Source organism: Oncorhynchus mykiss, chromosome 18 (assembly GCF_013265735.2).
Source record: "Oncorhynchus mykiss isolate Arlee chromosome 18, USDA_OmykA_1.1, whole genome shotgun sequence".
In the NCBI taxonomy this organism is placed as follows: Eukaryota; Metazoa; Chordata; class Actinopteri; order Salmoniformes; family Salmonidae; genus Oncorhynchus; species Oncorhynchus mykiss.
Window position 1 is genome coordinate 6,067,924 of NC_048582.1, and position 14,314 is coordinate 6,082,237.

Sequence of the window (14,314 nt, forward strand, 5' to 3'; positions counted from 1 at the left end):
ATTATGACCTAACATGGAGAAATGGTCCTAGACCAGTGCTCTTACTTTGAGATGCTTTGTGAATATCAAACCGGATGTGTAACTGAGCATAGGTCAAACAGCAACAGGTACACAACATCAAACCCCTCCTTGATAAAGTAGGGATGTACACAAACCCGATCCGGCTCGAAGGACCATGAAAAAGAGACGGATAGGAACAATTGTCCTTGAACAAGGGGAAAGGGCTTCAGACATGACCGGTTAAATTGCAGACAACTGGTTCTAAACACAGGTTCTGTTCCAAATGGCACCCTTTTCCCATAGTCCACTATTTCTGACTGGGGCCTATTCCACATGGTGCACTACGTTTGAACCGAGCCACATGGGCCCTGGTCAAAAGTAATGCACTATAATAGAGGGTGCCATTTAGGAGCCAGACAGTGTAGAGAAGAGGGTTCAATTTAGGAGGTAGACTGTAGAGAATCGGGTTCTATTTAGGAGGTAGACGGTGTACAGAATAGGGTTCTATTTAGGAGGTAGACGGTGTAGAGAATAGGGTTCTATTTAGGAGGTAGACGGTGTAGAGAATATGGTTATATTTAGGAGGTAGACGGTGTAGAGAATAGGGTTCTATTTAGGAGGTAGACAGTGTAGAGAATAGGGTTCTATTTAGGAGGTAGACGGTGTAGAGAAGAGGGTTCTATTTAGGAGGTAGATGGTGTAGTGAATAGGGTTCTATTTAGGAGGTAGACAGTGTACAGAATAGGGTTCTATTTAGGAGGTAGACAGTGTAGTGAATAGGCTTCTATTTAGGAGGTAGACAGTTTTAGTGAATAGGGTTCTATTTAGGAGGTAGACAGTGTACAGAATAGGGTTCTATTTATGAGGTAGACAGTGTACAGAATAGGGTTCTATTTAGGAGGTAGACAGTGTAGTGAATAGGGTTCTATTTAGGAGGTAGACAGTGTAGAGAATAGGGTTCTATTTAGGAGGTAGACAGTGTAGAGAATAGGGTTCTATTTAGGAGGTAGACAGTGTAGTGAATAGGGTTCTATTTAGGAGGTAGATGGTGTAGTGAATATGGTTCTATTTAGGAGGTAGACAGTGTAGAGAATAGGGTTCTATTTAGGAGGTAGACAGTGTAGAGAATAGGGTTCTATTTAGGAGGTAGACAGTGTAGAGAATAGGGTTCTATTTAGGAGGTAGACAGTGTAGAGAATAGGGTTCTATTTAGGGGGTAGACAGTGTAGAGAATAGGGTTCTATTTAGGAGGTAGACAGTGTAGTGAATAGGGTTCTATTTAGGAGGTAGACAGTGTAGAGAATAGGGTTCTATTTAGGAGGTAGACAGTGTAGAGAATAGGGTTCTATTTAGGAGGTAGACCGTGTAGAGAAGGGTATTCACACCGCTTGTCTTGTCTGGTAAACTAGGATGAGAAGGTGGAAGGAATGATTTTCATTCAGATACTTTGACACCAGTAAAATCACCCATCACTCCTCTTCTTTACTCCCACACTGACTGGAACAGCCCACCCCTCTCTCCCTGACACCCGTCTGGGCCCACCCCTCTCTCCCTGACACCCGTCTGGGCCCACCCCTCTCTCCCTGACAACCGTCTGGGCCCACCCCTCTCTCCCTGACACCCGTCTGGGCCCACCCCTCTCTCCCTGACACCTGTCTGGTTCCTCCCTGTCCTGGGTGTGTATCCTGAGTCCCTGAGCCCAAAGCCCTCAGCTCCTGAATCAGAGGTGACAATGACACACACACACACCACACAAATGACACACACAAAAGCATATGCACAAACCCATGACTCACACGTGTGGAGCCCCCCCCCCCCCCAGCAGATCACATGGTATAATCTAAGCACAGCAGGCTGAACATCTAAACATAGACTCTCATCTGGCTGGTACGGCAAACATGCCACAGCCCCCACGGACAGACAGTGTCTGACTCCCACTCTCTCGCTCTGTGTGTGTGTGTGTGTGTGTGTGTGTGTGTGTGTGTGTGTGTGTGTGTGAGAGAATGTATGTTAACTTTTCACAGTGTGCAGCATAGTTGGCCCTTTGCAAGTGTATTTAATGACAAGCTTCCAGACTGATCGATTTGCAGTTGTTTACTGTGCTGTTGTGTAAACTGTGGTGTGTTAACTGTGCTGTTGTGTAAACTGTGGTGTGTTAACTATGCTGTTGTGTAAACTGTGGTGTGTTAACTATGCTGTTGTGTAAACTGTGGTGCGGTAACTGTGCTGTTGTGTAAACTGTGGTGTTAACTATGCTGTGTGTAAACTGTGGTGTGTTAACTATGCTGTGTGTAAACTGTGGTGTGTTAACTACGCTGTGTGTAAACTGTGGTGTGTTAACTACGCTGTGTGTAAACTGTGGTGCGTTAACTACGCTGTGTATAAACTGTGGTGTGTTAACTATGCTGTGTGTAAACTGTGGTGTGTTAACTATGCTGTGTGTAAACTGTGGTGCGGTAACTATGCTGTGTGTAAACTGTGGTGTGTTAACTACGCTGTGTGTAAACTGTGGTGTGTTAACTATGCTGTTGTGTAAACTGTGGTGTGTTAACTATGCTGTGTGTAAACTGTGGTGCGTTAACTACGCTGTGTATAAACTGTGGTGTGTTAACTATGCTGTGTGTAAACTGTGGTGTGTTAACTATGCTGTGTGTAAACTGTGGTGCGGTAACTATGCTGTGTGTAAACTGTGGTGTGTTAACTACGCTGTGTGTAAACTGTGGTGTGTTAACTATGCTGTTGTGTAAACTGTGGTGTGTTAACTACGCTGTGTGTAAACTGTGGTGCGTTAACTATGCTGTGTGTAAACTGTGGTGTGTTAACTACGCTGTGTGTAAACTGTGGTGTGTTAACTACGCTGTGTATAAACTGTGGTGTGTTAACTATGCTGTGTGTAAACTGTGGTGCGTTAACTATGCTGTGTGTAAACTGTGGTGTGTTAACTATGCTGTGTGTAAACTGTGGTGCGTTAACTACGCTGTGTGTAAACTGTGGTGTGTTAACTATGCTGTGTGTAAACTGTGGTGCGTTAACTACGCTGTGTGTAAACGGTGATGTGTTCTGTGTTGTTCCAGACTACTGGTGTTTGGAGGACCTCTACAGGGAGCTGGTCAGGGTGTATGTTGAGGCCATGGTGTCTCTCCAGGGTCGCCCTCCTGACCCAGCCACCGTGGAGGGATGTGCTCACCTCAAACCCAACAACTTCCTGCTTGCCTGGCACACGCCCTTCAATGAGAAAGGTCAGAGGTCACAACAGATGTGTGAGGTCTGATGGTGACATGGTTTAGTAGTGTTCAGTTCAACGTGCACATGTGCAGTCTCTCTCTTTGTCTCTCCATGTGGTCAATGTTCTGGTGGGTTCTCTCCATGTGGTCAATGTTCTGGTGGGTTCTCTCCATGTGGTCAATGTTCTGGTGGGTTCTCTCCATGTGGTCAATGTTCTGGTGGGTTCTCTCCATGTGGTCAATGTTCTGGTGGGTTCTCTCCATGTGGTCAATGTTCTGGTGGGTTCTCTCCAAGTGGTCAATGTTCTGGTGGGTTCTCTCCATGTGGTCAATGTTCTGGTGGGTTCTCTCCATGTGGTCATTGTTCTGACGGGTTCTCTCCATGTGGTCATTGTTCTGACGGGTTCTCTCCATGTGGTCATTGTTCTGATGGGTTCTATCCAGGTTCTGGGTTTGGAGCAGCCACCAAGGCCATGTGTGTGGGGATGAAGTACTGGCAGCCTGAGAGGCTAGACAACCTAGTGGAGGTCAGCATTGAGACGGGGCGCATGACCCACAACCACCCTACAGGTACCATACACCATGACCCACAACCACCCTACAGGTACCATGACTTACAACCACCCTACAGGTACCATGACCCACAACCACCCTACAGGTACCAAACACCATGACCCACAACCACCCTACAGGTACCATATACCATGACCCACAACCACCCTACAGTTACCATAGACCATGACCCACAACCACCCTACAGGTACCATATACCATGACCCACAACCACCCTACAGGTACCATGACCCACAACCACCCTACAGGTACCATATACCATGACCCACAACCACCCTACAGGTACCATATACCATGACCCACAACCACCCTACAGTTACCATAGACCATGACCCACAACCACCCTACAGGTACCATGACCCACAACCACCCTACAGGTACCATACACCATGACCCACAACCACCCTACAGGTACCATGACCCACAACCACCCTACAGGTACCATACACCATGACCCACAACCACCCTACAGGTACCATATACCATGACCCACAACCACCCTACAGGTACCATACACCATGACCCACAACCACCCTACAGGTACCATACACCATGACCCACAACCACCCTACAGGTACCATGACCCACAACCACCCTACAGGTACCATACACCATGACCCACAACCACCCTACAGGTACCATATACCATGACCTACAACCACCCTACAGGTACCATGCGCCATGACCCACAACCACCCTACAAGTACCATAGGCTAGACATTATAGTTTAGCCTGCTATTTAACTAGCCTGGTCCCACATCTGTTTGTGCTGTCTTGCTCTAGTGATTAGCCTGGGGACGAGGTTAGTGTCTTACCAACTCCTATAGGCAAGACAACAGCAACAGGTCTGGGAGCAGGTTCACTGGGTTTATCTGGTATTAACATCTATAATGACATGATAGTGACCTGGCTGATTCCAACAGGTTTCCTGGGCTCTCTGACCACGGCTCTGTTTGCATCGTACGCGGTGCAGGGCAAACCGCTGGTGACCTGGGGTCGCGACCTCATGAAGGTCATCCCCAAGGCCGAGGAGTACTGTAAGAAGACCATACGCCACATGGCAGGTGTGTGTGTGTGTGTGTGTGTGTGTGTGACTGTGTGTGTGACTGTGTGTGACTGTGTGTGAAAAATAGACTGTGTGTGTGTGTGTGTGTGTGTGTGTGTGTGTGTGTGTGTGTGAAAAATAGACTGTGTGTGTGTGTGTGTGTGTGTGTGTGTGTGTGTGAAAAATAGACTGTGTGTGTGTGAAAAATAGACTGTGTGTGTGTGTGATTAAATAAATGGTGGTGTATGTTGTGTCCACTGCAGAGTACCAGGAGAAGTGGTTCTACTTCGAGGCTAAGTGGCAGTTCTACCTGGAGGAGAGAGGCGTGGAGGAGGAGGGGCAGAACAAGCCCCTGTTTCCTGACACCTACAACGCTGAGGAGACAGACAAGGTCATCCATTGGTTCCATTCTACCTGGCAAACTGGATATTTAAAGATATTTAACAGATGTATTTAACTCAGGTGTGTTCTCCTCTCTACAGGTGTAGAAGTATTTAACTCAGGTTTGTTCTCCTCTCTACAGGTGTAGAAGTATTTAACTCAGGTGTGTTCTCCTCTCTACAGGTGTAGAAGTATTTAACTCAGGTGTGTTCTCCTCTCTACAGGTGTAGAAGTATTTAACTCAGGTGTGTTCTCCTCTCTACAGGTGTAGAAGTATTTAACTCAGGTGTGTTCTCCTCTCTACAGGTGTAGAAGTATTTAACTCAGGTTTGTTCTCCTCTCTACAGGTGTAGAAGTATTTAACTCAGGTGTGTTCTCCTCTCTACAGGTGTAGAAGTATTTAACTCAGGTGTGTTCTCCTCTCTACAGGTGTAGAAGTATTTAACTCAGGTGTGTTCTCCTCTCTCCAGGTGTAGAAGTATTTAACTCAGGTGTGTTCTCCTCTCTACAGGTGTAGAAGTATTTAACTCAGGTGTGTTCTCCTCTCTACAGGTGTAGAAGTATTTAACTCGGGTGTGTTCTCCTCTCTACAGGTGTAGAAGTATTTAACTCAGGTGTGTTCTCCTCTCTATGGGTGTAGAAGTATTTAACTCAGGTGTGTTCTCCTCTCTACAGGTGTAGAAGTATTTAACTCAGGTGTGTTCTCCTCTCTACAGGTGTAGAAGTATTTACCTCAGGTGTGTTCTCCTCTCTACAGGTGTAGAAGTATTTAACTCAGGTGTGTTCTCCTCTCTACAGGTGTAGAAGTATTTAACTCAGGTGTGTTCTCCTCTCTACAGGTGTAGAAGTATTTAACTCAGGTGTGTTCTCCTCTCTACAGGTGTAGAAGTATTTAACTCAGGTGTGTTCTACTCTCTCCAGGTGTAGAAGTATTTAACTCAGGTGTGTTCTCCTCTCTACAGGTGTAGAAGTATTTAACTCAGGTGTGTTCTCCTCTCTACAGGTGTAGAAGTATTTAACTCAGGTGTGTTCTCCTCTCTACAGGTGTAGAAGTATTTAACTCAGGTGTGTTCTCCTCTCTCCAGGTGTAGAAGTATTTAACTCAGGTGTGTTCTACTCTCTCCAGGTGTAGAAGTATTTAACTCAGGTGTGGTCTCCTCTCTACAGGTGTAGAAGTATTTAACTCAGGTGTGTTCTCCTCTCTACAGGTGTAGAAGTATTTAACTCAGGTGTGTTCTCCTCTCTACAGGTGTAGAAGTATTTAACTCAGGTGTGTTCTCCTCTCTACAGGTGTAGAAGTATTTAACTCAGGTGTGTTCTTCTCTCTACAGGTGTAGAAGTATTTAACTCAGGTGTGTTCTCCTCTCTACAGGTGTAGAAGTATTTAACAGGTGTGTTCTCCTCTCTACAGGTGTAGAAGTATTTAACTCAGGTGTGTTCTCCTCTCTACAGGTGTAGAAGTATTTAACTCAGGTGTGTTCTCCTCTCTACAGGTGTAGAAGTATTTAACTCAGGTGTGTTCTCCTCTCTACAGGTGTAGAAGTATTTAACTCAGGTGTGTTCTCCTTTCTACAGGTGTAGAAGTATTTAACTCAGGTGTGTTCTCCTCTCTACAGGTGTAGAAGTATTTACCTCAGGTGTGTTCTCCTCTCTACAGGTGTAGAAGTATTTAACTCAGGTGTGTTCTCCTCTCTACAGGTGTAGAAGTATTTAACTCAGGTGTGTTCTCCTCTCTACAGGTGTAGAAGTATTTAACTCAGGTGTGTTCTCCTCTCTACAGGTGTAGAAGTATTTAACTCAGGTGTGTTCTACTCTCTCCAGGTGTAGAAGTATTTAACTCAGGTGTGTTCTCCTCTCTACAGGTGTAGAAGTATTTAACTCAGGTGTGTTCTCCTCTCTACAGGTGTAGAAGTATTTAACTCAGGTGTGTTCTCCTCTCTACAGGTGTAGAAGTATTTAACTCAGGTGTGTTCTCCTCTCTCCAGGTGTAGAAGTATTTAACTCAGGTGTGTTCTACTCTCTCCAGGTGTAGAAGTATTTAACTCAGGTGTGGTCTCCTCTCTACAGGTGTAGAAGTATTTAACTCAGGTGTGTTCTCCTCTCTACAGGTGTAGAAGTATTTAACTCAGGTGTGTTCTCCTCTCTACAGGTGTAGAAGTATTTAACTCAGGTGTGTTCTCCTCTCTACAGGTGTAGAAGTATTTAACTCAGGTGTGTTCTCCTCTCTACAGGTGTAGAAGTATTTAACTCAGGTGTGTTCTCCTCTCTACAGGTGTAGAAGTATTTAACTCGGGTGTGTTCTCCTCTCTACAGGTGTAGAAGTATTTAACTCGGGTGTGTTCTCCACTCTACAGGTGTATAAGCGCTGGAGCTCAGAGGGCCGGGCTGGACGGAGGGGTCATGATGCTCCCATGATAGCCTACGATGCTCTCCTGGCCTCAGGCTCGGACTGGACCCAGCTCTGCCGCCGCGCCATGTTCCACGGAGGTGGGCTGTGTGTGTGTGTGTGTGTGTGTGTGTGTGTGTGTGTGCATTGGTTTGTTGTCTGTGTAAGTAGTTTATATAAGAGTTGTGGAGGTAAGTGTGTGTGTGTTCTTGTTGTGTTTGTATATTTATTTGTGTGTGTGTGTGTGTTGTATGTTGTGTGTCCTTGCCATTGGTATTTTCTCTGACCTAGTCATTGTGTCCCCCAGGGGAGAGCAGTGCCACTGGGCTGATAGCAGGCTGTCTGTACGGTCTCCTGTTCGGCCTGTCCCAGGTCCCTGAAGGGCTGCACCAGGATGTGGACCGACGCACGCGACTGGAGGAGCTCGGAGCCGAACTGTACAAGGCAGCCTCCGCAGAGAGGAGCACAGAGAAGTAACACCACCACCCTGCCCACACCGCCCTCTTCTGGCCGACATAGGAACTACACATGAATGACTCAACCATGGCTGGCTACTGGCTGCTCACCTACCTACCAAGTGGAGGCTGGTTGGAGGAGCTATAGGAAGACAGCTCATCGTAATGGATGAAGGGGAATACATATGCTTGACACGGTTCCATTTATTCCATTCCAGCCATTACAATGAGCCTGTCCTTCTATATCTCCTCCTACCAGCCTCCTCTGCAACCTACCCATCCCACAGCACTAGAGCCCCCCTAGCCCGGCCTGTACCCTCCTCTCTGTCTCCCTCTCTCAACTGCTCCTGCTGGGGTCTCTGGAATAGTTCCGTTCCCTTTCCTGTTCCATAAAGTGTTTTGTTTAAAAAAAACAACTAAAGTCATTCATGTGGAACTGAATCAGAATCAGAATTGGAACTCTGAAACCGGATCTGTGATGTAACAATTCCATAGATTCCAGAGGCCCCAGGTGTTCTCATCTATAGATGAACGTGGATCCACTAACATCCCTACCTACTGTACACACACCAGTCCTGGGTTTGATTGGAGACAAAGAAGACGGTCCTGTGTAAATGTGATTTAAACTTACAGGCTTGTTATTAGTCTGCCCCCCCCCCCCATATTGTATATGTTCCCTATATAGTGCACTACTTTTGACCCGAACCCTATGTGCCCAGGTCAAAGGTAGTGCTATTTGGGATCCACTCTTAGTCTGTTATTTGCACTCGTCTCATGTTTTGGTTTATTATTGTCAGCTGTGGATTCACCACGAGTGTCATGATAATAATCGTGTTATTATCAGATTAAAGTAAATATCTATAAATTACCTCTGAGGTCCGCGTCTCTCTTTGCTACTGTCTTTATAATGCTGTAGAGGTCAGAGGTCAATCCTAACTAACACCGGTGACGTGTCCCAATAATATCTCCTTTCTGCTGAAGTGTGCACTCCACCACCATATTTCTTTTACCAGTCATTTCCTTTCAAATCAGTGAAGGGAAGTGAACAAGTGCACACTCTGGGAGGCAGGAGAGATAATTGGGACATAGCCACCTCACCGTACCAGGACCCTAGAAACCACCATTCCACCGTTCCTAGGAAACGATGCAATAGTCTGTTTCTCTCTCTTCTCTACTTAACCCCACTTCCCTGTTATAGATCAACTAAACAGTCCCTGTTACACAGCAACTAAACAGTCCCTGTTACACATCAACCTGATATAGATCAACTAAACAGTCCCTGCTACACATCAACCTGATATAGATCAACTAAACAGTCCCTGTTACACATCAACCTGATATAGATCAACTAAACAGTCCCTGCTACACATCAACCTGATATAGATCAACTAAACAGTCCCTGCTACAGATCAACCTGTTATAGATCAACTAAACAGTCCCTGCTACAGATCAACCTGATATAGATCAACTAAACAGTCCCTGCTACACATCAACCTGATATAGATCAACTAAACAGTCCCTGCTACACATCAACCTGATATAGATCAACTAAACAGTCCCTGCTACAGATCAACCTGTTATAGATCAACTAAACAGTCCCTGCTACAGATCAACTAAACAGTCCCTGTTACACATCAACCTGATATAGATCAACTAAACAGTCCCTGCTACAGATCAACCTGTTATAGATCAACTAAACAGTCCCTGTTACAGATCAACTAAACAGTCCCTGCTACACATCAACCTGATATAGATCAACTAAACAGTCCCTGCTACAGATCAACTAAACAGTCCCTGCTACAGATCAACTAAACAGTCCCTGCTACAGATCAACCTGATATAGATCAACTAAACAGTCCCTGTTACACATCAACCTGATATAGATCAACTAAACAGTCCCTGCTACAGATCAACTACACAGTCCCTGCTACAGATCAACCTGTTACAGATCAACTACACAGTCTCTGTTACACATCAATTCTACACTGCTAGAACACTCACTGGAACTCTAAGTCATCTCCAAATCTGATGCTGCAGCTAATGTACTGAACACGGAATGAATATTCTGTCATGTATAAAGAATTCATTGTCCATGGTAGAGGTTATAGTACAGAGATGGTAGAGGTTATAGTACAGAGATGGTAGAGGTTATAGTAGTACAGAGATGGTAGAGGTTATAGTAGTACAGAGATGATAGAGGTTATAGTAGTACAGAGATGGTAGAGGTTATAGTAGTACAGAGATGGTAGAGGTTATAGTACAGAGATGGTAGAGGTTATAGTACAGAGATGGTAGAGGTTATAGTACAGAGATGGTAGAGGTTATAGTACAGAGATGGTAGAGGTTATAGTAAAGAGATGGTAGAGGTTATAGTACAGAGATGGTAGAGGTTATAGTACAGAGATGGTAGAGGTTATAGTACAGAGATGGTAGAGGTTATAGTACAGAGATGGTAGAGGTTATAGTACAGAGATGGTAGAGGTTATAGTACAGAGATGGTAGAGGTTATAGTAGTACAGAGATGGTAGAGGTTATAGTACAGAGATGGTAGAGGTTATAGTAGTACAGAGATGATAGAGGTTATAGTAGTACAGAGATGGTAGAGGTTATAGTAGTACAGAGATGGTAGAGGTTATAGTAGTACAGAGATGGTAGAGGTTATAGTAGTACAGAGATGGTAGAGGTTATAGTAGTACAGAGATGATAGAGGTTATAGTAGTACAGAGATGGTAGAGGTTATAGTAGTACAGAGATGGTAGAGGTTATAGTAGTACAGAGATGATAGAGGTTATAGTAGTACAGAGATGGTAGAGGTTATAGTAGTACAGAGATGATAGAGGTTATAGTAGTACAGAGATGATAGAGGTTATAGTAGTACAGAGATGGTAGAGGTTATAGTAGTACAGATATGGTAGAGGTTATAGTAGTACAGAGATGGTAGAGGTTATAGTAGTACAGAGATGGTAGAGGTTATAGTAGTACAGAGATGGTAGAGGTTATAGTAGTACAGAGATGGTAGAGGTTATAGTAGTACAGAGATGATAGAGGTTATAGTAGTACAGATATGATAGAGGTTATAGTAGTACAGAGATGATAGAGGTTATAGTAGTACAGAGATGATAGAGGTTATAGTAGTACAGAGATGATAGAGGTTATAGTAGTACAGAGATGATAGAGGTTATAGTAGTACAGAGATGATAGAGGTTATAGTAGTACAGAGATGATAGAGGTTATAGTAGTACAGAGATGATAGAGGTTATAGTAGTACAGAGATGATAGAGGTTATAGTAGTACAGAGATGGTAGAGGTTATAGTTGTACAGAGATGGTAGAGGTTGTTATAGTACAGAGATGGTCGAGGTTAGTAAGCCCTATCACAGGATGTTTCCGTTACAGAAATACAATCTAGATTATATTTCTATGTTCCCTGTTCTGTCCTGAGAACAAAGCTAGGCCCTTATGTTTCCCTACAGAGCAGAGAGAGCAGCGAATGCAGGGCCATCAGGCCTCATTGTGGACACCAGAACCCTGAGGAGGCTGGTTTGGGACCGGACGACCCGCCCGGAGCTCAGAGGGGTTCTGGAGAGCCTGCTCCACTACCTAACCCAGGACCTGCCCGGCCGGAGCCCAACCGCGAGGCCCCCTGAGAGGTTAGGGCTGGAGGTCAGTGTGGGGTTGAAGGTGCCCCAGTTCAGCAGGTGTGGAGGTCGACCAGCAGGGAGCGACGTCTCAAGACGCCTCACCTCCTTCCAGCTTCTCCAGGCCAAGTTCCTGAGGAACACCCCCAACCCTCCGCTCACTCACCGCCGGGAGGTGGGGGCCCTGGCACTGTCCTCCAGAGGGGGTGGAGGAGGAGGCTGTGGCAGCCAGAGCCATGGCAGAGAGACCCCTAGTGGACAGGTTGAGGGCTGCATTCCCAAAACAGGACGTGGAGTGAGAAAGGGAAACATTGTTAAGGATGTGCTGGCCAGGTTTGCCGCAGCAACGCAGAAAGAGAGGGGAGGGGCCACACAGGTGGGAGGAGCGTCGAAAAGACCCCGACCAATCGGCAAGGGGAAGCTACTGTCTGCCATAATGGACAAGTTTGAAACAATGGCGACGGTGCACCGGGGAAGTGACGTGAGTTGCCAGAAGAAAAGCTCCTCTCCTGGTACCAGCTCATCTGGACGTGTCAACGAATTAGTGAGTCGTCAGGAAGAAGAGGTACAACAGTGCTTAGGTCAACCAGGTCAACCCGTCAAAGGTCAGAGTTCAGTGAAGCAACAGGTTAAGAGTAAAGGCTGGGGACAGCAGAGGAAAGAGAACCCCTATGGAGTACAGGAAGGAGATAGAGGATCAGAGAAGACAGTAGCTGGTCTGAAGGATTCACTTCAACACAGAAAAGGGAGGAACTGGAATCAGAAGGTGAAAGGTCATTCTGTAGTCAATAAGCAGATAAGGGCTCCAGGTTCAGATCAAGAAGCTGAAGGTCAGATTCAGGATTCAATTAAGGAGGTAGAAGTTTGGGGTGCTAATCAACAGGTAGATACTCTGGGTACGAACCAACAGGTAGATACTCTGGGTACGAACCAAGAAAAGGTTGTTAGCTCAGGTCAAAGACGAGAAGGCCATGGTTCAGAATTGAACAAGGAGCTAAAGGTTCAGAGTGAAAACATTGAAGTTAAGGCTTCAGTGGGTCAGGAAGTGGTGGTACAGGCTTCACATCAGGAAAATCAGGATCCTGATCAAGACAGTGAAGTTAAAGTTTCAGGTCTGGAGCTCAAGGCACAGGTTACAGGTCAGGAGGTCAAGGCACAGGTTTCAGATAAGGAATTAAAGGTACAGGTCTTAGGTCAGGAGCTCAGCTATGTGCAGGTAGAGCTGCTCTGCTCTGCTGCAGTGGTCCAGTGGTCTCCCCCAGCACCCCAGGTAGGGATACCTGAGGTAGAGGCCTTGCAGTCTGGGTACCTGGCAACACTGCTCCCTTGTCCTCCTGTGTGGGCACTAGCTTCCTCTGTGGATCCACCAGCACAGAAATACTCAGGGTTAGGGTCCAAAACCAGGACCCTGGAAGGCTCACATCTCTCCTACCCCTGGAGAAAACAGTACATGGATCCACCCCAACCCCGGTCCACCCAGAGAGGCCAGCCCAGATACCCCATCCCTAGGAGGGCCCACGGCTCAGAATCAGAACCATCAGAACTGGGCGAGGCCCATAACGCCAGCCTCTCACCCCCATCTTCTGAATCTACGACCCCTGATGTCATGACCTCTGTCCCCACAACCCCTGATCTTGACCTTTGCTTCCTGCCATCAGCGCCCACAACGTCCAACCAGGAGCACCGCCCACATGAAGCCAAACAGGAAGTAAATGCCCCCACGGCACTGCAAAGTGGGGAGGGGGAGGTGACATGTCAGGAGGGGGAGGGGCAGGGTAGCGCTGTGATGTCACACAAAGATGATGCCATCACTATGCGTGGTTCGAATGTTGCAGAGCCAGAAAGACTACAGACAGAAAAGCAGGAGAGACCAAAGTACAGGACGCTAAACTACGGCGACCCTTCTGCGAAACTGATTCATAAACCCAGAATCATCCGATTCACAGATACCTTTCATTTCTAAGTCCCTCGTCCACTCACTCTGACTTCAGTGATGCGTCCGTCTGTGAAGGATAAAAGCCTTCTGAACTTTCTCTCTCCTCACAGTGAAACACGATACACCTTCAAGGTCATGCCAGCTATCCCATGTGTTGCTGTCCTCTGAAAGCCGTGGGGTTTGCAGGAAGCAGCCTACGCTCTACGTGTGGTGATTTACTCAGAAGCTGTGTAATGCTCCAAGTAGAGTAGCGCGTGTGTGTGTGTGCGTCGTCCGTACTGTAACAGTGGAAAGACAAACAGAACAGCGGTGTTAAACATTGACTAAGCTAAGCCTAATCTTTAGAATGGGATTTTCGTGGAAAACAATGTGAAGCAATAATATCAGGATTTAAACTGTAGCTATGACAACCGAGTCAAACAAACCCTCTGCTCTTTATCAGATTAAAGAAACTCAATCCCTTATCTTGTAGTTATTGTATTGTTGACGTTGTGATCAAAATCTGAAACAGTTTTACTGTTCCCTTCTAATCAACTTTTAATTCATTAGCCGGTTTGAGTTAGCTCTACTGACCTTGGCGTGTCTATACTCTCCCTAAGGGCTCGTGACTATTGTCGTTATCACAAGTAAACCGGAACTAAGGCACCATACATTTCATTTAATGTCATGAGAATAAT

General features: G+C 46.0%; 1 protein-coding gene across 3 annotated transcripts; it reads left to right on the forward strand.

The window, feature by feature from the left end:
* The first annotated feature begins 2,850 nt into the window (after positions 1 to 2,850).
* LOC110511044 lies at positions 2,851 to 14,260 on the forward strand. Of its 3 annotated transcripts, XM_036951091.1 has the most exons (8): positions 3,682 to 3,794; positions 3,856 to 4,079; positions 4,148 to 4,337; positions 4,721 to 4,861; positions 5,106 to 5,233; positions 7,578 to 7,710; positions 7,917 to 8,082; positions 11,537 to 14,260. In XM_036951091.1, the coding sequence occupies exons 3-8, from the start codon at positions 4,316 to 4,318 to the stop codon at positions 13,662 to 13,664; spliced, it is 2,718 nt and encodes a 905-aa protein (XP_036806986.1). In that variant the 5' UTR covers positions 3,682 to 3,794; positions 3,856 to 4,079; positions 4,148 to 4,315; the 3' UTR covers positions 13,665 to 14,260. The 3 variants fall into 3 exon arrangements, with proteins under 3 accessions (XP_036806984.1, XP_036806986.1, XP_036806985.1); XM_036951089.1 differs by lacking the exons at positions 3,856 to 4,079; positions 4,148 to 4,337 and adding an exon at positions 2,851 to 3,239 and having other exon boundaries at positions 3,669 to 3,794; XM_036951090.1 differs by having other exon boundaries at positions 3,856 to 4,337.
* Positions 14,261 to 14,314: the final 54 nt, after the last annotated feature.

Bases quoted from the DNA above. Each gene is read 5' to 3' on its own strand.
- LOC110511044 (XM_036951089.1), top strand. From the start codon at position 2,885: ATGCTGTGTGTAAACTGTGGTGCGTTAACTATGCTGTGTGTAAACTGT. The intron at 4,862-5,105 runs GTGTGTGTGTGT...TGTCCACTGCAG, and splicing joins GACCATACGCCACATGGCAG to AGTACCAGGAGAAGTGGTTC. The intron at 8,083-11,536 runs GTAACACCACCA...GTTTCCCTACAG, and splicing joins GCAGAGAGGAGCACAGAGAA to AGCAGAGAGAGCAGCGAATG.